This window comes from Mobula hypostoma, chromosome 5, assembly GCF_963921235.1.
Source record: "Mobula hypostoma chromosome 5, sMobHyp1.1, whole genome shotgun sequence".
In the NCBI taxonomy this organism is placed as follows: Eukaryota; Metazoa; Chordata; class Chondrichthyes; order Myliobatiformes; family Myliobatidae; genus Mobula; species Mobula hypostoma.
In genome coordinates, this window is record NC_086101.1 from 170,864,141 (window position 1) to 170,891,315 (window position 27,175).

Consider the following 27,175-nt stretch of genomic DNA (forward strand, 5'->3'; position numbering starts at 1 on the left):
CAAAGTTCGGAGATGCAACGGGACTTGTGAGTCCTTGTACAGGATACCCTTAAGGTTAACCTCCAGGTTGAGTCGGTGGTGAAGAAGGCGAATGCAATGTTGGCATCCATTTCTAGAGGAATAGAATATAGGAGCAGGGATGTAATGTTAAGGCTCTATAAGGCACAGGTGAGACCTCACTTGGAGTACTGTGGACAGTTTTGGTCTCCTTACTTAAGAAAGGATGTGCTGATGTTGGAGAGGGTACAGAGAAGATTCACTAGAATGATTCTGGGAATGAGAGGGTTAACATATGAGGAACGTTTGTCTGCTCTTGGACTGTATTCCTTGGAGTTTAGAAGAATGAGGGGAGACCTCATAGAAACATTTCGAATGTTGAAAGGCATGGACAGAATGGATGTGGCAAAGTTGTTTCCCATGATGGGGGAGTCTAGTATGAGAGGGCATGACTTAAGGATTGAAGGGCGCCCATTCAGAACAGAAATGCGAAGAAATTTTTTCAGTCAGAGGGTGGCGAATCTATGGAATTTGTTGCACCGGTCGGCAGTGGAGGCCAAGTCATTGGGTGTATTTAAGGCAGAGATTGATAGGTATCTGAGTAGCCAGGGCATCAAAGGTTATGGTGAGAAGGCGGGGGAGTGGGACTAATTGGGAGAATGGATCAGTTCATGATAAAATGGCGGAGCAGACTTGATGGGCCAAATGGCCGACTTCTGCTCCTTTGTCTTATGGTCTAAGACGGTTGGTTGTGTACTCTGCTTTACTGTATCAGCTGGGCAACAAAATACAAGAGTGGGTATTAGGGGTATGCTGAAACATTACAATAAATAGCAAAAAAACTGAGTAACTAAGTAGTGCAAAAAGTGGGCAAAATAATGTGGTAGTGTTCGTGGGTCATTCAGAAATCTGATGGCAGAGGGGAAGAAGCTGTTGCTCAAACATCGAGCAACACATACAAAATGCTGGTGGAACACAGCAGGCCAGGCAAAATCTATAGGAAGAAGTACAGTTGATGCTTTGGGCTGACATCCTTCCCGACACCCTTTTGTAAGTGTCCTTGATGGTGGGGATCTTGTGCCCTTGGTTGAATCTATAAACCTCTGCAGTTCTTTACGATCCTGTGCATTGGTACAGCTGTAGCAGCTGGAGATGTAATGAGTTAGAATGCTCTCCATGATAAATCTGTAGAAATTTGCATGAGTCTTTAGTAACATTTCGTATCTCCTTCAACTTCTAATGAAATATAGACATTGGCATGCCTTCTTCATAATTGCATCAGTATGTTGGGTCCAGGATCGATCTTTATATGATGACACCCATGAACTTGAAGCAGCTCACTTTGAATGTGTCAGGACTGCTATGAAGAAGGCTAGGCTAAAGTTGTTATTCTTTGCAAACAGAGGTGGTTTAGGGGAGACTTAATTAAGGAGTACAAAACTTGTGAGAATTGTATGTGCAGTAAATGGCAGAGAGATCCCAGCAGCGTAGACTTAAAGTTACTGGCAGAAAGATAAGAAAAATAAGAGAAAAAAAAAATGTGGAGTGCAAGAGTTCTGAAACTCACTGGCTGACAGAATGGTAGCGGGAGAAACTCACACTACATTTGGAAAGTTATTTGAAGGATTATGATTTGCAGGGCTACAGGCTTAATGTGACAGGGTGAGATTGGGCTGGCAGGTTCCTTTACAGGCAAGATGGGATGAATGACCACCTCTGATCCATCAATTTTCTGTGATTGTGTACTGTAGAAGCAACAGCTTAGCATTTCATTGATCTTTAAGGAAAGGGGTGCTCCCTATTTGAGGTCAATGATCAGAAATGGTGATATACTGTAAATTTCAATTGAAAGAAATTTAAGATTGTATTATAATCAGTTTGACATTTACATACTGCAAAACAATTAGAACCAGTATATATCCAAGCAACTGGAAAGGCAGCTAGTGGACCCTCTATATTGTTAATGAACCTCAATGCAATAAAGGTGATGGCACGAATGTACAAAAGGGACTTTTCACAGGATACTGACATGGGATACAGTAACTTTTTGAATTTTCATGGCATAGGATATTTATTTTGGTTGTTGACATAAATCAGACATTGTTTCACTGGCTAATTCATCCTTTCAACCATTCACCATTGAACCACTCCCTCATCCCCACTCCTCATCTTCAAAGCTAAATTCTACCCATCAGCCTCTCCATCCCCCAGTGAGTTCCATAGGAGAATTCTTTCCTCTATCAATCATTTCTGTAAGTGAACCCCCACCACACCACGGTACAAAGATTGGTGCAGTTGTTGAGATTGTGGAGGGTAGGCGTATGCTACACATGATATCAATAAGTTGGTGAAAAGATCTGAGAAATGACAGATGGAGATGAAGCTAGATAAATGTGAGTTAATGCATTTTGGGAGCATAATTAAGTCTAGGATATACTCAACGAATGGTAAAGTCCAAGATGTATTGAAGAACAGAGGGACTGGAGTACAAGACCATAGATCTTTGAGGGTGTCAGCACAGGTTGATAAGTCAAATGGGACATTTGCCTTTGTTAGCAGGGACAATGAATTCAAGATCAGAGAGCAGGTGCATTGGTTAGACCTAGAATGGAGTTCTGCATGCAGTTCTGGTCACACCACAGGAACACGAGAGTAGAGAGAGTGCAGAGGTTCATCAGGTGGCAGCATGGGATGGAACATTTCAGTCAAGAGGAGAGGCAGGAGGGGATAGGTGTGCTTTGTCTGAAGTGCAGGAGGTTTGAAAATGTTCAAAGTATATTTATTATTATTACAAAGTACATACTGTACATGTCACCATATAACAGATTAATTTTCTTGCAAACATACTTCATAAATCTATAGAATTTTAACCACAACAGAATCATTGAAAGACCACCCAACTGGGACATTCAACCAGAGTGCAGAAGACAACAAACTGTGCATATGCAAAAATGATTAATAATAATAAATCAATAAACAATAGATACTGAGAATATGAATGAAGAGTCCTTGAAAGGGAGTCCATTGGGAACATTTCAATGATGGGCCATGAACTTCAGTGAAGATAGCCCCTTTGGTTCAGGAGCATGATGACTGAGGTGTAGTAACTGTTATTTTTTTGTAGGATTTTTCATTCAAGGGTATTGGTGTTTACATACCAGGCTACGATGCAGCCAGTCAATACACTTTCCACTACACAGGTATAGAAGTTTCTCAGTGTTTTAGGTGTCATGCCAAATCTCTGCAAACTCCTGAGGAAGTAGAGGTGCTGCCTTGCTTTCTTCATAATTACTGTCTCCTATGTTGCTTGATTTAACTTTATAAGAGATGATAGTTTTCAAGCCCTATCACAACTGTCAAGCATCCTTTGCTGATTCAAGGTTGGTCTGGAATTGCCACTTCGCCTGTGAGATAGCTTTCCAGACATCATACCTGGGAAGACTGAATGATTTTTTGGGGACACACCCATTTACAGCTGTTTTAATAAAGCCCATTACAACCATGGTTTATTCATTCCAATCCACAGAAGAGTCCTTTAACACAGCTCAGTCTACTCACTCAAAGCAATCCTGTAGCCTCCCTTTGCCTCCTGCAGCCACCTCTTTGTTGTCCTAATCTTTAGAGCTCTGTTGTTTGGCCTCTGCCTGTCTGCAGGTAGGAGAAGGACAGCCAAGTGATCAGATTTCCCAAAGTGCAGTCTAGGCAGGGAACAGTAGGCATTCCTTATCTTAGTACAACGGTGCTCCTGTATGTTGATGCTGCAGGTTATATGCTAATGGTAACTGGGCAGGGGTTTCTTCAAACAAAGCTGGTTGCAGTCTCCAATTATTATTTGAAATGCATTGGGATGGACTGTTTCTTGCTTGGAGATGGCATCATGCAGTATAGCAAGTGCTTGTTTATAATCATGTGATGTGATTGAGACATTTCCATTCAAAGAATGGTATTGGCAATGTACCGCCAGAGAAAGGGGTGAAAATAGGGTCTCTATCACTGTAGAGACACAGACAGGTGCCCATTGGTTGGTGTGCGTGTATTGTCTGAAAGGCCTGATTCCAGCTGTATGTCTTTTCAGCTCCATGAGGATTCCACTTATGGGATCATTTTGCCTCCCTACCAACCACGGTCTGTCTCCTCAATCCTCTCCCCACCATCTGTTCTTCTCTCCACCCCATGTCTTCAAACTTCCCCTCCATCTCATCTTGATTCAGTCCCTAACTGGGCTATTCTTCCAGTCAAAAAATTCTGGACTCTGAATGCAATAAAATTTATGTGCTGTACCCATACATGAAACTGGCGTAAACTCTCAATACTGCTTATTTGGGGAAATGCAATTTCATGGAAACAATTCTTTAAAGATTTTGTCAACATCTCCAGTGGTCTCATCATGGACCACTGTTTAGGACACACAAGAACTGGCAAAACTGGGCTCTTACGGACACCTGCTCTTGAATTTTGCATTAGTACTTGTCCCCACTTACCTGACTCAGGGACAGCCTTGCCTATTTACAGACTGCTGGATTTGCCATCCTTGCTGTTAATGAGGTGGTTGAGATTTGTTTGCTTGGACATCCAGTTCATTTATCAGGAGCAAAACAGGCAAAATTAATTTCTATTCCCTGGGACATAAAAATGCTGTATTTGCTGCAGCCTCAGTCTTGTTGAGTAAGCACCAAGATGCACAGCTATTCACTTGTTGGCTCAGACAAGCCTAAAACCACCGGGTAGGCAGTGCTGTGTGAAGTCAACTTCTTCGGATGAAATTAGTTCATTAAAGTCGTCCACATGTGCAGCATCACTGAACAGCTGTCCCAACATCATTATCATAGCCAATTGGAGTGGAAACTAATTAAGCATGTGTGATCAAAGACCTTACTAGTGTGCTTAGAGCTTTGATGGAAACCATCAGACTTGTAAATCATTGCTATTTGCTAAAAGAAGCCCTTTTAACCATGTTAAGCAATGGACTTTAACTAATGGCTATTTTTGTACAAGCATTAGTCCTTGTGGTGAATACAATCCTGTAATCTTACATTATTCCAAGAATAAATTTCCTTATCTAGATCTCACAATGCATCATAATTTATCTTTGGAGCAGTCTTCATCTGTTCCAAAGATCAGAATTTAGAATTGTCCTTATGCTCTGATGATGGAGTGTTAAAATCTGGAAGAGTGCAGAAAACCAGAATTAGACATGTACAGGAGTGCTGGACAGCTGGAGAAGATCATCCAGATGTATCACACTTCGGTACAGCGACTGCTCTGTCCATGATCACAAATATTGCAGAGGGTTGTGAATGCAGCTCAGTCCGTCATGAAAACCAGCCTTCCTTCTATTGACTATGGCTACACTTTCTGCTACCTCATGAAAGTAGACAACATAATCAAGGACCCTTCCCAACTTCTTCAATCTCTTTTCTCCCAAGAAGCAGGAGATACAAGAGCTTGAGATCATGTACTACCAGTCTACCTGATGTGGCCTTCTATAAATTGGCGAGACGACGCTTCACCTTTGAGTCGGCTGGGGTGATATACTGCGTCCGGTGCTCCTGATGTGGCCTTCTATATATTGGCGAGACCCGACACAGACTGGGAGACCGCTTTGCTGAGCACCTACACTCTGTCCGCCAGAGAAAGCAGGATCTCCCAGTGGCCACACATTTTAATTCCACATCCCATTCCCATTCTGATATGTCTATACACAGCCTCCTCTACTGTAAAGATGAAGCCACACTCAGGTTGGAGGAACAACACCTTATATTCCATCTGGGTAGCCTCCAACCTGATGGCATGAACAGCGACTTCTCCAACTTCCGCTAATGCCCCACTTCCCCCTTGTACCCCATCCATTATTTGTTTACATACACACATTCTTTCTTTCTCTCTCTCTCCTTCTTTTTTCCCCTGTCCCTCTGACTATACCCCTTGCCCATCCTCTGGGTTTTCCCCCCCTCCCCCTTTTCCTTCTCCCTGGGCCTCCTGTCCCATGATCCTCTCATATCCCCTTTTGCCAATCACCTGTCCAGCTCTTGGCTCCATCCATCCCCCTCCTGTCTTCTCCTATCATTTTGTATCTCCTCCTCCCCCTCCCACTTTCAAATCTCTTACTAGCTCTTCCTTCAGTTAGTCCTGACGAAGGGTCTCGGCCCGAAACGTCGACTGTAGCTCTTCCTAGAGATGCTGCCTGGCCTGCTGCGTTCACCAGCAACTTCGATGTGTGTTGCTTGAATTTCCAGCACCTGCAGAATTCCTCGTGTTTACTACCAGTCTCAATAGGTTTCTATCCTACTGTTACAAGACACTTTAAATGACCTCTTATGATAAAGATGAACTCTTAATTTACCACGTCATGGCCCTTGGACTTCATTCATCTACCTGCACTTTCTCTGTAACCACAACTCTAGATTCTACATTCTACAACATTAAAGTAATTACCAATTACTAAACAATGAGGAGATAATACCAGGTGTACAGACTCTGCTGATTTACGAATGTCCTCTGCTTTCTCAGTTCCATGAACACTACTGGTGCTCCAGCGAGCATCACATCTCAAAAAGTTAAGAAAATTCTGTTATGAAACACTCATCCCTAGAAGATGATGGTATGCAGACCCACTGTACTAAATATTCAGAGGAAGAGTGGACTTTGCAAATGCTAATTCAAAGATAAAAATTTGTTTCATTTGTCACATGTACATCAAAACAGTGAAATATAAATGAAATGTGTTTTTACATCCAGCAGCACGGTCCGAGGACTGTACTGGGGCCAGCCCACCAGTGTCGGCACTCATCCGGCCTCAGAGCATGCCCACGTTGCACCAACTTTAACCCTAACTGTACATCTTTAGAATGTGGTAGGAAACCGGAGACCCAAAGAAAGCCCATGTAGTCACAGGGAGATTTGTACAAACTCCTTACAGACAGCAGTAGGAATCAAGCTCTGATCACCGATTGTGCTAACTGCTACGTTATTGTGCCATCCAATTCCTTAACAGCTTCTTCAGAAGAAATCAGCAACAGCATTTACCTAACATTGAACTATAGAGAAAAAAAAACTGCTGGAACATTTACTGGCCCACCTCAGAGACAAGGAGTTAGTTTACATATTTCCTTACAAAATGCAAGGAAGCCATTCTGGTCCATTGAGTCTATGCTAGTTCACAGAACAATTCTATTCCCCCATTAATTTTTCCCAAATCACCCCTTCCCATTTGCTGCCTCCAGATCCTACCAATCACACTAGAAGCAACTTACAGTAGCCAATTAACCTGCACATTTGGGATGTTGGAGAAAACCAGGACACCTGGAGGAAATCCATGCAGTCACAAGGAGAAAAGGAGAATGAGTCATCTCCATAAAGACTTCGGCTGAGACAAGGATTGAAAGTTACTATAGCTGTGAAGCAGAGACTATGAGACGAGGATGTTGCCTGGTTTGGGGAGCATGCCTTATGAGAATAGGTTGAGCGAACTTGGCCTTTTCTCCTTGGAGCAACGGAGGATGAGAGGTGACCTGACAGAGGTGTACAAGATAATGAGAGGTATTGATCGTGTGGATAGTCAGAGGCTTTTCCTCAGGGCTGAAATGGCTAGCACAAGAGGGCATAGTTTTAAGGTGCTTGGAAGTAGGTACAGAGAAGATGTCAGGGGCAAGTTATTTTTTTTTTAAAAACACAGAAGGTGGTGAGTGCGTGGAATGGGCTGCCGGTGGCGGAAACAATAGGGTCTTTTAAGAGACCCCTGGATGGCTACATGAAGCTTAGAAAAATAGAGGGCTATGCGTAAAGCCCAGGTAGTTCTAAGGTAGGGACATGTTTAGCACAGCTTTGTGGGCCGAAGGGCCTGTATTGTGTTGTAGGTTTTTCTATGTTTCTATGAGCTGCCAGTACTTCACAAGTGGTTCTCACTGACACCCCAAAACCAGTTACTTCGCTTTTTAGAAGTTTAAACTGTAGACCACTCAATTCACATAGAAGTTAAAATTGAAGAGCATTCAATTCATATAGTGCCTATAAAGAGTATTCACCCCGTTGGAAGTTTTCAAGTTTTATTGTTTTACAACATTGAATCACAATGGGTTTAATTAGGCTTTTTTGACACTGATCAACAGAGAAGACCTTTTCATGTCAAAGTAAAAACAAATTACTACATATTGATCTACATTTATTACAATTATGAAACCCAAAATAATGGTTTGTATAATTACTCACCCCCTTCATGTCAGTATTTAGAAGATGCAACTTTGGCAGCAATTAAAATCTTGAGTCTGTGTGGATAGGTCTCTATCAGCTTTGCAATTCTCAATTGGGTTGAAGTCTGGACTCTGACTTGGCCACTCCAGGCCATTAACTTTGTTGTTTTTAAGACTTTCCTGTATAGCTTAGGCTTTATGCTTGGTGTCATTGTCTTGCTGGAAAACAAATCTTCCAAGTCGCAGTTCTCTTGCAGACTGTATCAGGTCTTCTTCCAGGATTTCTCTGTATTTTTCTGCACTCCTCTACCTTCACATTTCTTCCAGGGCCTCCTGAAGTGAAGCATCCCCACAACATAACACATGTTCTGAGTGGGGTTGGTGTGTTTTTGAAGATGAGCTGAGTTTGGCTTATACCAAACATAATGTTTAGTCTGATGGCCAAAAAACTCAATTTTGGTTTCATCAAACCATAGAACCTTCTTTCAGCTGACTTCAGAGTCTCCCACATGCCTTCTGGCAAACTCTAGCTGAGATTTCATGTGAGTTTTTTTTTCCCCAACAGTAGCTTTCTCTTTGCCACTCTCCCATAAAGCTGCGGCTGATGAAGCAGCCGGACAACAGTTGTTGTATGTGCAGTCTCTCCCATCTCAGCCACTGAAGCTTGTAACTCCTCCAGAGTTTTCATGGGTCTTTTGGTGGCCTCCCTCACTAGTTCCTTCCTTGCACAGTCACTCAATTTTTGAGGACAGCCTGCTTTAGGCAGATTTATAGTTGTGCCATATTCTTTCCATTTCCTGATCATTAGTTTAACCAAGGGATATTCAGTGACTTGGAAATTTTCTTGTATCCATCTCCTGACTTGTGCTTTTTAATAATCTTTTCACAGAGTTGCTTGAAAAGTTCCTTTGTCTTCATGACATAGTTTTTACCAGGACACTAACTCACCAGCAGTTGGACCTGTGGTGTATTTTTACTACAATCAATTGAAACACCTTGACTGCACACAGCTGATCCCCATTTAACTAATAATGTGACTTCTGAAACCAGTGTTAAAAGTCAAGATGTGTCATATTAAAAGGGGTGAATAGTTAAGCAATCAATTATTTTGTGTTTAAATATTTGTGATTAATTTAGATCACTTTGACATGAAAGAGTCTTTTCCTGTTGATCAGTGTCAAAAAAAGCCAGATTAAATCCACTGTGATTCAATGTTGTAAAACAATAAACATGAACATTTCCAGTGGGGTGAATAATTTTTATAGGCACTGTATATTAGTTGCAGGGTCTGTTTCAGTGAGGAAGCCATAAAGATACAGCACAATAAAACAGGTCTTTCTGGCCCACGAGCCCACACCGCCCAATTCCACCTATCTAACTAATTAACCAATTAACCTACTAACCCGCATGCCTTTGGAATGTGAGAGGAAAATGGAGCACCTGTACTTCACAGGCCGAATGTTCAAACACCTCACAGACAGTGGTGGAAATTGAACCCAGGTCACTGCTGCTATAATAGCCACTGTTGACCACTGTGCTACGATGCTGTACCCTAAAAAGCTAAAACACAGCAACGTTTCAGCAGGGATACCTTCTGCGTGACTGTGAGCATTGTCTTCTGCACTCGCAAGAAAAGATTAATAATCACCAATCTTATGTAAACATTCTTTAGCTACGGCAGTGAAAAAGCTTTCTGCCAAAAATCTTGAACAAAGTTCTTAAAATAATAAACAAATTTCAAAAAAAAAGTCTTCAGCTTTCACAAGGCTACGTTCAAACATGTTCAATATAAAAATGCAGCTTCTCTTCTTTAAAAAGTGAACTCCCTGTCAGAATGGACTCTCCTGATCTTCCCCAGCCTTTTGAACACTTTGTTACAGCTTTATAAAACTCTACTTTGGAAGTGGTTGGGGTCTGGTTCAATGAGTCAGCAGGACACCTGGCCACTATTTGTGTATGGCACATTGGTAACAGACTCACCCTTTTCAATACTGATCCTGAGAATAGCAATGCAGAAAAACTAGACAATGTAACAAGCACTGACCCCCTCTTTGAATGGGGCACTTGTTACATCAGTGGTAATGAAGAGAAAAATAGTGGCAGGTTGGATTCGAGCCAAAAGTAGGGTGGAGGGTCTTGTCTTTATAATTTTCCTCTCAACTATCTCCTAAATTGAAATCCAATGGATTTACAAAGGAAAGTTAAGCTTACTGTGCACTGGCCATAAGACCATAAGGCATAGGAACAGAATTAGGTCATTCTACCCATCGAGTCAGTTCCACCATTCTAACATGGCTTATTCATTATCCATCTCAACCCCATACTCCTGCCTTCTCCCTGTAACCTTTGATGCCCTTATTAATCAACTCAACTTTAAACATACCCAATGACTTGGCCTCCATAGATGTACAGTATGTGGCAATGAATTCACCACCCTCTGGCTACAGAAATTCCTCCTCATCTCTGTTTCAAAAGGATGTTTCAAAAGTATTCTGAGACTGTGCTCTCTGACCATAGACTCCCCCTCTTTAGGAAACATCCTAGGTATAGAAAATCTCAATTTTTACCTTATGTCAGCATAACATAAAATAAATGAGTTGTTTTGGCCATTGTGTTTGGACAGTTCACACTATTGGCCATTGCTGTTCAAAGGCAGATGCAGTATATACAATTACATACTGGACAGGAAATCAGAACAATGGTAATTCAAATCCTACAATGGTGTATTGGTAATATGGTGTCATTTTAAAAGAAATTATCATAAAAATGCTATTAAAACTATCAGATTTTTATAAAATCTAAAGAATCCCTTAAGTCTTCCAGGCAACCTCTATTATCCTTGGTTTGGTCTGAATTTTGTATCAACAAAGAGATTAGGGTTCAGAAGTAGCCTAGCAAAGAACTACCACCCAAAGTTCAAAGTAATTTTATTATCACCATACACTAGACTGAGATTTACTTTCTTGCAGACATTCACAGTAGAAACTCATGGCAGCCAGCAATTTGTGCTTGTAATTCCTTCATGCCCATGACCCTCACATCTTCCATGCTTGCACAGCCCTCATTTCCACTGGTTATGAGATATTCCTGCAGACTCCCAATATTCATTTATAACCATATAACCATATAACAATTACAGCACGGAAACAGGCCATCTCGGTCCTTCTAGTCCATGTCGAACTCTTACCCTATCCTATTCCCACCAACCTGCACTCAGCCCATAACCCTCCATTCCTTTCCTGTCCATATATCTATCCAATTTAACTTTAAACGACAACATAGAATCTGCCTCAACCACTTCTACTGGAAGCTCATTCCACACAGCTACCACTCTCTGAGTAAAAAAGTTCCCCCTCATATTACCCCTAAACTTTTGTCCTCTAATTCTCAACCCATGCTCTCTTGTTTGAATCTTCCCCACTCTCAATGGAAAAAGTCTAACCACGTCAACTCTATCAATCCCCCTCATAATTTTAAACACCTCTGTCAAGTCTCCCCTCAACCTTCTACGCTCCAAAGAATAAAGACCTAACTTGTTCAACCTTTCTCTGTAACTTAGGAGATGAAACCCAGGCAACATTTTAGTAAACCTCCTCTGTACTCTCTCAATTTTATTGACATCCTTCCTATAATTCGGTGACCAAAACTGTACACAATACTCCAGATTTGGCCTTACCATTGCCTTATACAAATTCAACATTACATCCCAACTCCTATACTCAATGCTCTGATTAATAAAGGCCAGCAAACCAAAAGCTTTCTTCACCACCCTATCCACATGAGATTCCATCTTCAGGGAACTATGCACCATTATTCCTAGATCCCTCTGTTCTGAAGCATTCTTTAATTCCCTACCATTTACCATGTATTTTTTTTACCATATATTTCTTCACCACTACCTCCTGGTCTTTGGCTTGGTGTTAAATTTGTGTTGGTAACTGGTTCAGTGAAGTGGTTTTGGGATGCCTTTACAAACAACAGGTACAAAATGAACAAAACACTGCTTTTGTCTCTAATGTCAGCAACATGGAAGATGGTGGAGGAAGTGTTGTTGCGTATGTTGAAGTACGTTGGAGCACAATATGGTGAGAAACAATGCAAATTTCAATTGTTTTAATTTTGTGACCAAATATTTTCATGACAATCAACTTATAATATATCACAAAGATCTCTTTCATGACAGCACAGGCCAACCAAACAACAATCCATTTATACCATGTGTGAACTGATTTCAGCCAGGGTGCTGTAAACTGCTTCTACAATCCTGAGGTCTCAAAGAGAGACATGCTATCATTGGCTGTCCAGAATTTATTCATAAATGTCACCAGTAATAGGAAGCAAGATAATAATTGAGTATTACTTGGAAAAACAATAAATCTAGATTGTGGTTAATTAATCAGTTTGGTTCTCTGGAGGAAAGGGTAGCTACCTCAGTGGAGTTACAATCTACTTTGTGAAGGGTAGGGTTTCCCAACCTTTTTTTATGACATGGATCAATACCAAGCAAGGGGTTATGGACCTCATTTTGGGAGTCCCAATTGCAGAGAACAGAGTGTCACTAAGAAGTAAATATAGTAGTTTGATCAGGGTGCAACAGAACTGCTTATAAACCTCTTGAGAATTGAGTGAATTTTGTGACAAAGTCACATTCAGATCCCAAAACCAGGTAACTTTCATACTGACCTAGAATTTAGACGTTTATTCTGGATGGTGGCTTTATCTTCAGGCTTCTGCAAAGTCAATCACAGGATAAAAATCCAACTGGTAAGGTTAATTTTTACATTTGCAATTAAGACTCTACATCAACCCAGAAAGTCACAAAATATAGCTTAAAATTCTCCCTTCACAGATTAGTACCGTTCAGTCTTTCATTATTGAGTAAATTGATCATTTTTCCGGTTTTCAGCTTTTCTGTATTTTCTTTCTTCGTGGGATGATAGAGCCATGGCGAGGAAGTTGTGGGCTATAGCCTCTTGAGGACTTTCGGAATCACATTTTTGTGCATTTATGGAAAATGCATTCCCTCTTTGTTCCTGTTTGAAGTTACATTGCAAGGAGACAAAAAGGTTACTGGCATGAGATGAAAACTCGCATGATGCCACTAAGTAGAAGCATTGGATTTGCAAAGTTTCTGTTTGAAAATTCTTTAAACAAAATCAAGCTAAACATATAAATATAAGTTAAACATATTTATAAGGGCCCCAAGTGGAATTTTGCAGTCATCATTACTTTGATTAAACCTCCTATATATTGGACAGTTTGTGGACATTTTGACTGTAATTTTCTGTACAAATTTCAAGGCTAAATATTACTCAGAAGGAGGTTTATTATCATTGACATAAATTGTGAAATTTGTTGTCTTGTGGGTCTTCAGTCAAAATGCCCTCCAGGGTACAGCTGTAGAATTTGTTAGCGTTTCAGTTGCATACCAAATCACCTCAAACTCCTAATGAAGTATAGCCACTAGTGTGTCTCCTTCATTACATTGGGAGTGAAATTGTAGGCAAGGCAATGTTAATTTTCCAGTGAGGCACAATGGGGAGTTCTCAGTTACATGGGTATTGCAAAATTCCAATTAATCAGTCAATACTCCTTCCTCCAGGAATCATTGCGGTGGTATTATTTCTTCACAATAAGCAAATAAATAGCCATAGTAATGCCTATTTAGTTCCCCATCTAAAATGTTCCCTACTAAAACATGGGTATCTTCTTTATTCATCTGTTGACCATTTGTCAATGGAACTAGGTTAGGAAATTCACTACGCAACCCGTAATTAATCGAAGCTTGCACTTTATTGTCTCTGTACAAACAACAACGTAACTATGTTGACCCCAGGCCAGTAACTTAGAACATGAACTCTTCTGTGCCCTCTGTACAATACTCACTCAGACCACTCGTCCAATTTATAACATGAAATAAGGGATCTCTGTGGGCAGAAGATCGATCCTTTCTTTGTACAGCCCCTGGCATGGGGGTTCTTCCTTGCAGTGGTTGGTCTCTTGAGAGAGTTATCGCTGACAGCACACTTGAAGTGTCCACTTTCATACTCGTTCCTTACCAATTCAAATATTGCATTCCAGTGTCATTGGCTGCAGGTCATCTGGTTGACCTCTAACACCTTTTTATTGGCTCTGCTCCAGGCCAGCATCTATTTATTACCCTCTTCCCAGCAAGTGACAGTCGGTAATTTATGGCTCTTTGGTTTCTTCAGTAACCAGCTCGAGTCACTCCAGGCAGGCACCAACCCCAACAGTCACAAACCTGCATGCTATGTTATATCAAAGAACACCTCACAAATAACTTCTTATTTGGAACTTATCTCCAGTCCAGCAGATAACATAAAACATCATTATGTCTACTTTAAAACACAGAAAGCAAAACAACTCTATCTCAAAAAACGGAGGGTGTAAAACAGTTCCACAAAATGGTAGCCTCCATCTCCAAGCACATGGAAGGAGCAAAGACAATTGCTCTGGCTGCTTCCGCTGTCCTTGATCCATTCAAATTCAACATTTTCTTCCATATCTTAAATCCATCATGGCCAACAGATCCACTTAGTTCATTGTTGACTGACAGACTATCTGATTATCTGTTCATCTGATTGTTGAAATTGGTGTGATGTCCAACATGCTATTTGTTATGGAGGAGAGGAAAAGAAACCAAAATACCAAAATTTGCTTGAATAGTGTCAGCAAACAGAGTGATAGTAATGCATGTTGAACACCCTGGTTCAGATTCTTACTGTTAATACTGTAGGGCATTTTATTTCATAGTTTTGCTAAGATGGCGCTGCGCACGGCAGCTATGTTGTGAGCTCCTTACCAACTTTACAGTGTACTGCAAACCTCTGCAATTTCCCTCGCATTTCTTGTTCAAGAAGCTAATAGTTACATCAGATACTGTATGATTGACTAAATCTTCTGAACATTGGGAAGACATAATTTACCTACAATATGCTGCCTTTTCTACACTGGGAATACCTGCTTACTCAATCCATGGGAGGTTCATTTATTACATTGTCACTACCTTGGAACTGGCACTGGAGGTGAGGGAGAAGGGCTGGTGCTCTGGTGAGGTTGAGACGGTGTGCTAATCGGCCACCACTCCCTAGCATACTCCTGGCTAATGTTCAGTCCCCGGACAACAAGTTGTGCGAACTGAGAGCCAGAATCTCCTACCATCGGGAAACAAAGGAACGTACTGTTTTGTGCTTCGTGGAGGTCTGGCTGACGGAGGAGATACGGGATCACACCATCAAGCCCTCTGGGTTCTCCCTGTTCCGGACGGACAGGTCTAAACACCTCTCTGGGGTGTGCTTCATGGTCAATAATGCTTGGTGCGACCCCCAGAATGTGCATGCCCTCGAATCCTTTTGCTACCCAGATCTGAAGTACCTTGTGCTGCTGTGTAGACCTTTCCGGCTGCATAGGGAGTTCACGGCTGTTATTATCTCAGCTGTGTGTATTTCAGTGCAGGCTGATACTGACCTGGCTCTCAAGGAACTGTACACCCTGGAGACTGCACACCCAGAGGCTGCTTTCACCGTCACTGACTAAAGTCCCTCTGAAGTTTTGTCAACACATCCAGGTGAGCACATGGGGAGATAGCATACTCGATCACTGCTACTCTCCATTCCACAACGCTTACAAAGCACTCCCCTGTCCACCGCTTGGGTAGTCTGATTACTCCTCCATTCTGCTTCTGCCGATGTACGGGCAGAAGCTGAAACAAGAGGCGGCCATAGTTAAAACCGGCCACCATTGGTCCGGCCAATCATTCTTCATGCTACAGGATTGCTTTGATGATGACAGTGGGAATGTCTTTCGTGATGAGGATGTCTCAGAGTTCACGGAAGGGGTCACGAGCATCGAGGATATTGTCTCCCAAAAATCGGTCAGGGTCTCTCCAAACCAGAAACCCTGGATCAACAGTTCTTTGCGCGCGGCACTCACTGCGCGAGACAGAGCTTTCGCTGCCGGGAACCAACAGGAACTCAAGAAATGCAGCTGCAATCTACGCAAAGTCATCAAGTCAGCGAAACGACAATATTGGGACAAGATCCAGACCAATCTCTCCATCAACAACACATGCAGCTTATGGCAAGGTCTGCACACCATTGTAGACTTCAAAGCTAAATATAGTGGTGATGCCAATATCACATGCCTCTCTCCCGGATGAGTTAAATCTTTTTTATGCTCGGTTCAATGTTGCTAACTGTGAGCTGCCAATGCAACCTGCACCTTGCTCATCACTGGGGCTGAAGTACACAGTTGTTTCCAATGAGTGGACAGTTGCAAGGCTGCGGGACCATTGTTCCTGTACCAAAAAAGAGCAAGGTAACATGTCTGAACGACTGGCGTCCTGCCACACTCACCTCAATAATAAGCAACTGCTTTGAGAGGCTGGTCAAGGACGACATCTGCAGCTTGTACCACCCACACTGGACCCCCTACAATTTGCCTACCAATTGACAGATGATGCAGTAGCCACAGCTCTACATACCGTCCTTACACAGCTGAAGAAGAGGAATGCTTATGTGAGAATGCTGTTGTTGGACTACAGTTCAGCATTAAACACCATAATTCCCTCCAGGCTTGACAAGAAGCTCAGAGACCTCGGCCTTCACCCTGCCTTGTGTAGCTGGATCCTGGACTTCCTGTCAGATTGCTGGCAGATGGTAAGACTGAGCTCCCTCACCTCACCCCTTCAGACCCACAACACAGGAGCCCCCCCCGCCCCCGGGGCTGTGTCCTAAGTCCCCTCCTTTACTCTCTATACACCCATGACTATGTTGCCACCCACAGCTCCAATCTGCTAATTAAATTTGCAGATAATACTACACTGATTGGCCTTATCTCAAATAATAATGAGGCAGCCTACAGAGAGGAAGACATGACTCTGATACAGTGGTGTCGAGAAAACAACCTCTCCCCAATGTCGCAAAAACAAAGGAGCTAGTTGTGGACTGCACAGAAGGACGGAGACAGGCTCACCATGGACATCAATGGATCTGGGGTTGAGAGGGTGAACAGCTTTAAGTTCCTTGGCATACACATCACTGAGGACCTCACTTGGTCTGTACATACCGGGTGTGTGGTGAAAAAGGCACAACAGCACCTCTTTCACCTCAGATGGTTAAGAAGTTCGGCATGAGTTCCCAGATCCTAAGGACTTCGTACAGGAGCACAAAATGAGCATCCTGACTGGCTGCATCACTGCCTAGTACAGGAACTGTACTTCCCTCAATCACAGGACTCTGCAGAGAGAGCCCAGTGCATCTGTGGATGTGAACTTCCCACTATGCAGGACATTTACAGTGACAGGTGCATATAGAGGGCCTGAAGGATCATTGGAGACCTGAGTCATACCAACCACAAACTGTTCCAGTTACTACCATCCAGGAAATGGTACCGCAGCATAAAAGCCAGGACCAACAGGCTCCGGGACAGCTTCTTCCACCAGCCAATCAGACCTATTAATTCATGCTGATAAAATTGTAGTTCTAAGCTATGTTGACTGTTCTCTTATATATCTTACTGTACATACTATTTATTACAAATTACTATAACTTGCACATTGCACATTCAGACGGAGACTTAATGTAAAGATTTTTACTCCTCATGTACGTGAAGGATGTAAGAAATAAAGTCAATTCAATTCTGTAGAAGCAGTGTGTCCTGCTGACAGTGTTTGGGTTTTGGTTAAAGAAACCCAAACCCCCTTGGCTGTGATGTTCAACTTAGGAAAGCTGTGTCAGCCAATCAGGATGTGGAATTGGGAGAAGGTTCTGGCGAAAGCTAGGCAGAGAGAAATTTGTGACAGACATAGGTGGGGTTTGTGATCTTTTGGTGGGAGATGGAGAGAGAAGATCAGGGGAGACAACCATTGGATTCATTCTGAAGGGAAGGGGGGATTTGAAGGAGTCCAAGGTGGGAAGTTGTAGAGCTAATTGGTGATGAGAAGTTGGCACCATGAGTAAGGGACGTACCCAGCTTTTGGAAGATATGAGCTCCAACAATTGGCACATTTAGAATGGTTTAATTATAATGGGCACTATTTTTTTATTTTTCTTTTCCTCTAAATAACTGGTTGATTAAGCTGAAATTAGTAAATCCACTTCCTTTATAATTGTATGTGGTTTATGATCTGTTATATCTTGAGGATGGGTAATTGCAGATGGGCAGTATTTACACAGTGTTCCCCCAAATCGGGGTTCCGTTAATCAAAACATCCCAACTTTCCTGTTTGGTGGGACCCAAATCATACTGACCCGAGACGTACATTGTTTGAGAAAGATGGCTTCACACTGTTGAGAACTGTGACCATCAGCAGAGCCAGCTAACAAGCCAAGTTTCTATACAAGCCCAGTGAGGGGCCTTCACATGCCAAATGCTAGAAGAACTCAGCAGGTCAGGCAGCATCTATGGAGAGGAATAAACAGTTCAGTTTAGAGTCCTGGTTAAGGGTCTTGGCCTGAAATGTAAATTTTTACTGCCTGGCCTGCTGAGTTCCACCAGCATTTTGTGTGTGTTACTCTGGATTTCCAGCATCTGCAGAATTTATTGTGTTTATGAGAGTGATAGTAATTTTTAAGTTTGACTCACTCGTGTTGGACTTGTGACTTAAATCTTAAAAAACTTAGGGCTCTGGAGACTTGGAGGTTGCTTGTGAAAGTAGCAATTTTAATTGGTCTGGTTCATGTATACAGTGCCTATAAAAAGAATTTACCCTCCCTTGGAAGTTTTCACATTTTATTGTCTTACAACATTGAATCACAATGGATTTAATTTGGCTTTTTTGACACTGATCAACAGAAAAAGACTCTTTCATGTCAAAGTGAAAACAGATCTCTACAAAGTGATCTAAATTGATTACAAATATAAAACACAAAATAATTGATTGCATAAGTATTCACAACCTGTCCCCTCCCTTTAATATGACTCACCAAATCATCACTGGTGCAGCCAGTTGGTTTTAGAAGTCACATCATTAGTTCAATGGAGAGGAATTGGAGACCTGTGTGCGGTCAAGATGTTTCAATTGATTGTAGTAAAAATACGCCTATATCTGGAAGGTCCATCTGCTGGGGAGTCAGTATCCTAGCAAAAACTACATCATGAAGAAAAAAGAACACTCCAAGCAACTCCACAAAAAGGTTACTGAAAAGGTACAAGAAAATTTCCAAGTCGCTGAATATCCCTTGGAGTACAGATAAGTCAATCATCAAGAAATGGAAAGAATATGGCACAGCTGGAAATCTGCCATCCTCAAAAACTGAATGACCGTGCAAAAAAGGGACCTATGACAACTCTGGAAGAGTTACAAGCTTCAGTCACTGAGATGGGAGAGACTGTGCACGTAACAACTGTTGCCCAGAAGCTTCACCAGTCACTGCTTTATGGGAGAGTGGCAAAGTGAAAGCCACTGTTGAAAAAAAACTCTTACAAAATCTCAGCTAGAGTTTACCACAAGGCATGTGGTAAAATGTGGGAGAATCTGAAGTCAGCTGAAAGAAGGTTCTATGGTCTGATGAAACCAGAATTAAACTTTTTGCCCATCAGACTAAACATTATGTTTGCTTTAAGCCAAACACTGCACATCATCAAAAACACATCATCCCTACCATGAAGCATGGTGGTAGCTGCATCATGCTGTGCAGATGCTTCACTGCAGCAGGCCCTGGCAGGCTTGTGAAGGTAAAGGGTAAAATTAATGCAGAAAAATTGAGAGAAATCCTGGAGGAAAACCTGATGCAATCTGCAGGAAATCTGCAACTTGGGAGATTTGTTTTCCAGCAAGACAATGACCCCAAGCATAAAGCCAAAGCTACACAGGAATGTCATAAAAACAACTAAGTTAATGTCCCAGAGACCTCAATCCAATTGAGAATTTGTGGCTGGACTTGACAAGGGATGTTCACTCATGATCCCCATGCAATCCGATAGAGCTTGAGCAGTTTTGTAAAGAAGAATGGGGGAAAATTGCAGTGTCCGATGTGCAAAGCTGATAAAGACCTATCCACACAGACTAATTTGGCTGTAATTGCTGCCAAAGGTGCATCTACTAAATACTGACTTGAAGGGGAGAATACTTATGCAATCAATTATTTTGTGTTTTATATTTGTAATTAATTTAGATCAGTTTGTGTAGATCTGTTTTCACTTTGACACAAGAGAGTCTTTTTCTGTTGATCAGTGTCAAAAGAGCCACTGTGATTCAATGTTGTAAAACAATAAAACATGAAAACTTCCAAGAGGCAGTGGATACTTCTTAAAGGCACTGTAAATACTGAAAATACTTGATTGTGATGAAAACCAAGTTACAGGATGTTAACCACCTTTAAAAAGATTATCCCATTTCACTTTTCACTTTTATAACTTTAGTAAAATGGTGTATACATTAGGAATTCAAGGAAATTTGGCATATCACCAAAGAGACTTTGCAAATTTCTACAGCTGTACAGTGAAAGGCATTCTGACTGGTTGCATCACTGGGCTGGAGGCTGTAATGCGTAGGATTACAAGAGGCTGCAGAGAGTTAGATACTTGGCCATCTCCATCATGGACACAACCTCCCAATCATCAAAAACCCTTTAAAGAGGTAGTGCCTTAAAAAGGCGGCATCTATCAACAAAGACCCTCACCATCAGGGACAAGCCATCTTCTCGTTACTACCATCAGGAAGGAGGAGCCTGAATATCCACGCATTATAACTGAGACACAGCCTGTTCTCTAATACCAAGGGATTTCTGAATGGTCCATGAACATAATCGCGTAATTCCTTTTGTAAGTTATTACAGTCTTATGTCTTTGCACTGTAGTGCTGCCACCAAACAAGAAATTTTACATCGTATAAGACAATGATAAAAAACTTGATTTGGATTCTGATTCCAGTATTTAGTACTCACTAACTTAAAACAAATATATCAACTTTCAACTTCTAGAGTAAATGCAAATAGATTGGTAATGACAAAAATGAAACCTGCACATCATTTATCACCCGTGGGTTTACATTTCTGTATGGTTTCCCCATTCTCTCTCCCTTTCCCAAGCCTCCACCAAGTTACCTGATTATGCCATTAGTCAACATATTCTACTACCTCTCCAAAAAAAATGCAACAAATCCATGCTGAATAACTATATTATTTAAGCTGCATTTTCATGCTAATACAATGTTGACATATTACATCTATTCCTAACTGTAGGAATTGGTGTTGAAGACAAAATCAGTGCTTACAAATATCTTGTGTTTGTCATATTGTGATTTGGAAAGTACAAGCCTCCATTTCATGCTTCCAGCAGATGGGGGATAAGTACAACTGATTTGGTAAGACTGTGGCTTGAAGAAGATATTGAATGCTTACCAAAGGATATTTTTATCAATTCCACAATGTAGCCAAAGATGGAGGATAATGCAGTCAAAGAATAAGGAGCCAGTGCAGTGATCTTGATAAAAGTTTAGTTACAATGCTACATCTACTCCTGTTCTCTCAGTGTCGAACCTCACAGAAAGCTCGTGCCAATGGATAACAATCTTTGTCAGAGTCATAACTCTAACTATTGGTCCTTTCAACGGTTGGATGACTGAAGGGGTTTAATCCCTTGTTGAATGCATTGCTTTACCTCCATATTAATGTATAAATTTCCTTATTTATTAGAAGGATGCCACTCTGCCCATCAGGCCCATGACAATTGTTAGCAGAGCCACCCTATCTCATTCCACTCTAGCCTTGCAACATACTTTTTTCTGCCACGTCCATCAATTCCACTTTGATGTTGCTTGTCATTCATTACACTAAAGGGCTAATCTGCAGTATCCAGCACACCATTAAAATGAACAGCTAGAAAGCATAGATTTAAGGTGAGAGGGGAAAGATTTAAAACGGTCTTGAGGGGCAAATTCTTCATACAACGGGTTGTATGTATGTGGAGAACTGCAAGAAAAAAAAGTGGTTCAGGCAGATACAATAATGACATTTAAAAAAGATTTGGATGGCTACATGAATAAGAAAGGTTTTGGAGGATAAGGACCTAACAGCGGCGAATGGGACAAGCCTAGATGGTCATCTTGGCCATCATGGACACATTGGGCTGAAGGGCCTGTTTCAATGCTGTGAGACTCTGTGACCCTATGGGAGGAACCCAGCACAGCCAGCAGAAACCCACCCAAGGCTCAAATTGAACAAGGGCTCCTGGAGGTGTGGGCTGATCGCACTGGCATGCAACTGTTGTGCAACCTACCATACTGTTACTGGATTTAATTTTGTTGATATCTTTAAAACAATAGGCAATGAATACCAGTTTAATGTTTACCATTATTAATGCACAGTATGACTTAATCCAGGTAATTTAGATCTGCTGTCACAATGCAATACACATGGTATCAAATTGGTAGCTTCACACCTCTTGTGATTTTTAAAAAATTACCTGATATTTGCTGGAGTTCATTTCCCGAATATTAAAGTAATCCTCATCAGCAATGGCATTATCATCAAGGGAGTTCAAACTGTATTTCAGAATATATTACATATCAGTTAGTTTTAGCAATGTAATAAATTTTACTATTTTACAGGAAGTTTTCTACTTCTGACTTCTACAGGAATGGGATTCCAAACCTTTTCCGGTCAAAGCACGTGTCGTCATTAAAACAGCTGGTGCCTTCTCTAAGCTGAGTATTATTCCAAATTGGATTTGATCTGGAGGTAAAAAAAAAATTAAAAGAACAGGAAAATATATAGACTGTTAATAAGGACTTTTGATTTGTTTTACCAATAATGAGATCATGTGACTTGGCTCATTAATACCTGCCAATTCCTCGTGCTTCTGTAGTTAAAAAAAATTGATCAAACTCAAATTTAAAATTAAGTATTTACAAAATGACAATTGCCATTGTAGAGAAAGTTCCAAATCACATGGGGGTGCAGAAGCAGGGAATGTGTGCCTCAGTGGAGGGAGATGCGATATTGGGGAGATTATGTACTAAGTTCACATTGGCAGTTTGGAACTTTGTTCCTGTCGCAGGTTGTTTACTGGTTCAACCGTTAATAACTGCGATCATGTTCAGATGCCATTAATTTTTCAGCAAGATCTCTCTCAATGTCAAAACCAAGAAGATGATTATTGACCTCTGTAGGAGGAAGCTGGAGGTGCATGAGCCAGTTCTCTTCAGGGGATCAGAGGTGGAGAGGGTCAGTAACTTTAAATTCCTCAACGTTATCATTTCAGAGGATCGGTTCTGGATTCAGCACGTAAGTGCTGTTATGAAGAAAGCTCGGCAGCGCCTCTATCTTCTTAGAATTTTGTGAAGATTTGTAAGAATGGTAGGTGTGTAGGATGTACTGCGAGGGTAGTGTTGGCAAAGACAACTGAGGCTTTCAAGAGGCCCTTAGATGAATATATGAATGTGTTTGTTTAAGAGCCTCTTGAATGCCTCAATCATATTTGAGAATGGAGGGATTATGGAAATTATATAAGCAGAAAGGATTAGTGTAGTTAGGTTCAATTAATAGTTTGATCAGTCCAGCACAACATCATGGGTCATGGAGTCTGTTATCTGCTCTACCATTCTATGTTCTATTTTTATAACATCTCAGAACATATTGTTCATAAAATGCATGAAATTAATAATTGACTTCACCCTTCTGTGGTATACATGTTTGTTCCAGGTACATCTAAAACCATGGGGTTCCTTCTCATGAAGGTCAACTCTGCCACACTCAGTGCTAAAGCAGCTTTCAATTTTCGTAGATACCTTGAGAAAAGATATTGAATGTTAAATATTTGCAAATACACTTCCTCAACTATCTTAAACTGTTCCTCAAAAGGTTACTGAAGACCCTTATAAAATTATTTTAATTCTGATGTTAGACTAAAGAAGTGTTTATATTACTTTTGTTAAAACTGCATGTTTTATCATTTTTAGCATATACAGTGAGTATGAGGTTTTTTATGCATGCAACAAATAGAAAATAGTCTATCTTGAGTAATTTTATTTTTCTACTGCAAATCAGTCTATAAATTGGAAGACCAAAAAGAGGAAATAAAATTCATAAATATAGTTAATTTTGTGTCTGTGTCCCTCTTTGCAACCATCATTAACTGCTGCATAAAATAATTTAAAAGAGTGCTTGTAGGAGAAAAGAGAGACTTGGAAGAAATTGCACCTGCGGCAAGTATCAGTTCAAGCACATTCAAAGCCCATTCAATGTGTTCTACCTTGCTGCAGAGAGATTTAACACAGATCTAATTAAAAGATTATGGTTTCATTTGTGGGGATCCAGACTGATTCATCAATGTCGCCAATAAACGGACTGCCAACTAAAGACCAAAGGTGTCATTAGTGTGCAGAGTGCAGCAGGAGTCAGTGCTAGCATTGCTGCTTATAAATTACTTCAGTGATTTGGATTTGTGAATCCAATGCAAATCGTGCAACTGACAGTGAATAAGGTGGGTAATTTAGATCTGGTGCCACAATGCAATACACATGGCTTCAAATTGGCGGCTTTATATCGCTTGTGATTTCTATTTCCACTGAAGGTATTTGAACCTCAGTTTGACTGTACAATCCACTCAATGCCTTATTCAGATGGGCTTCCAAATTGACAATCATTGTACTTTTTGTGGAGATTGGAGTTAGGACATTGTTACTAGAGGTTTAGACCCCTCATTGCTAATGTAATCCAATAAAGCTTGGTGCACAAAGCTGACTTCTTTCCCTCTCTTTGGCTCCAACCATATAGGAAACCATATACGTGGGTAAAGAAGAGCAATTGGGTGATAACAGAATCATATTCCAAGCTGACTTGACACAACAGCTCAGTGAGAGGTCAGAAATTTCAACATATTACAGCTGTGTTCCTTTCTCCGTTTAATTTTTAAAAAAGGCTTTGTTGTTACAACATTCAATATTATAGTGTGAATACTTGAGTTTTCCATTTCAAATTTCACTTTTCTATGATAATTGTGACAGGCATAAATACATAAAAAAAGAGGCAGGACTGGACTATTGGGTCTCTTAATTCTACAATTAGGGACATCTCCTATTTTAATACTCTATTCCCATTCTCTCTCATGCTCCTTCTTTCATCTAGATAAAACCTTCATTAAAATGGAAAACACAACCATTACAGAGAGGAATAGGCTATTCATAGAATATTGCTGCACTAATGATATTTAAGCTATAATTTATCCACTAGTAACAACTAATGACAACCCCCTGCCATTCCACCAGTAGAGCAACTAACCTTTGTCTAATAAACACAGGGAGAAGTACAGCTAAAGCAATAGAGGTTATGTTGGCAGTAGCTAAGACAAAAATCACTCGATGCAGGTCTGCTTTGTTATCAGGTTTGAGATGAGATGAGAGAGAACCCTGGAATGAAAGAAAAAAATAATTGCTTAATTTGCTTAGCAGAACTAAAAGGATAGTCAATAATAATGTCACAATGCATGAAATTGAGACCAGTTGATTCAACTTACCAGAGTTGTCAAACCTAGGTCAATAAGACTTGCAAGAGCAGAAACGTTCTTTTCTATCTCTCTGAAAATAAAGATACTTCTGTTATTTGCAAGAAAGTAAAATATATTCTGTCAATTTATATTACTTTTTGAAATTTAAGGAGACAACAAATAGTTGTGTCATAAATTTCAAATAAAATTATTAAAAGATATGATTGCATTATTTTTTCAGTCCCTTTATTTACCTTAGGAGTACAAGATTTTTAAACGACGTCATAGAGATTTCAAGTTAGTGATTCCATTGTCCATCTAAATATGTTTATACAACAGATATTCCTTAAAAGCATGAGAAGCCATTATCCCAGAACTTGTAAATACTCTTACTGAAGCATAAATATGCCATTTCCTTTTGTTCTTGTGTGCAGCAGTTTGATGGATATTCAAGAAGAAGACAAAAAGGTCCAAATCCTCAAGAATCCAGACTTCACTAACTTAAATATGTCCTTAGAAATTCGGAAAGTCTGGTAAATGAGGTTTGACACCGAAATGAACTCTTCTTTTTTGACAGTGGAGAAAAGTAAGCAAATGTTCTTGGTGTTTTAATTATTACATAAAACACCCATTACCCATTCATTACCTCAGAACTGCTTTTAGCTTCTGCATGATGACTGCTTTGTTTACCAAATAAAGTCAGGGGCTATTTGTCAAAATATGCTAACGGTTTATAAAGTGTTCTAACATGTCCTGTGGTTATTAATGTTACTATATAAATGCAGTTCATTTATTCTACCTTTTTATCTCATCACAAGAATGAGTCATTCATTGTCTTTCTTATATTAAAAAAAAGTATCATCTTTATGTATTACTTCAGAGACAAAATTGTTATTGTGATTATTAATATATTTTTATTTTTTCTCAGCTCAAGCTGGTAAAACCTGAGATATGGGCATAGCCAAGCACACTCATTTTTCAATTGCTGGGAACTTTTGGACTATTCTAGTGGTGTTTAGTATTGTAGCTTTCTGAAGATTTACTTAAATATTACTGTGTATGCTTATTAGTTTAAAGCTAATGTGTAGTGACTTGGGATAATGCCAGTTGTAGATGTTACTATTGGGACAATGTATACCCTGTTTGTGTTTCATAGTCTTTCAATTTCCTCTTTTAATTCAGCATATTTCTAGTATTTTACACTTATTGATTTCTGGGTTATGTGTGTTTGGAATGGTTATATTTATTAAGTAAGTTTTTCTTGCTTGTTTATCCTGTAATTTCATATTTCGACGGTTATTTCAATGGAAACCTGGAAAGATGCACTATTTACCGAGGAAGCGTGGGAAAAGAGCTGGGCTGCTGGTCAGATTGAAGCTGAGGGGCTTCAGGGTCCCTATGCCCATCATCCTACTAGCTAATGTGCAAGCCATAGAGAACAAGGTGGATGATCTTAAAGGGAAACTCACCTACTGCAGGGAGATGCAGAACTGCTGTGTATTCTGTTTCACCGAGACCTGGCTCTCCCCTGCCACCCCCGA

The 27,175-nt window shown here is 40.6% G+C and overlaps 1 protein-coding gene and 1 long non-coding RNA gene across 2 annotated transcripts in view; one reads left to right on the forward strand and one right to left on the reverse strand.

Moving 5' to 3' along the window:
• Positions 1 to 12,694: 12,694 nt before the first annotated feature.
• LOC134347175 (cadherin-related family member 2-like) overlaps positions 12,695 to 27,175 on the reverse strand; it is a 129,969-nt gene continuing 115,488 nt past the window's right edge. The window contains exons 26-31 of the mRNA XM_063049413.1: positions 25,665 to 25,725; positions 25,430 to 25,557; positions 23,824 to 23,937; positions 22,802 to 22,882; positions 22,614 to 22,692; positions 12,695 to 13,219 (exon numbers count right to left, since the gene is read on the reverse strand). Of these exons, the coding sequence (XP_062905483.1) occupies positions 13,058 to 13,219; positions 22,614 to 22,692; positions 22,802 to 22,882; positions 23,824 to 23,937; positions 25,430 to 25,557; positions 25,665 to 25,725 (625 nt within the window). The 3' untranslated portion in view covers positions 12,695 to 13,057. The remainder of the gene's footprint in view (positions 13,220 to 22,613; positions 22,693 to 22,801; positions 22,883 to 23,823; positions 23,938 to 25,429; positions 25,558 to 25,664; positions 25,726 to 27,175) is intronic.
• Positions 22,692 to 26,327, forward strand: LOC134347179 (uncharacterized). The gene is made up of 3 exons (XR_010018097.1): positions 22,692 to 22,888; positions 24,926 to 25,011; positions 26,069 to 26,327. It is a non-coding gene; the product is annotated as an uncharacterized LOC134347179 (long non-coding RNA).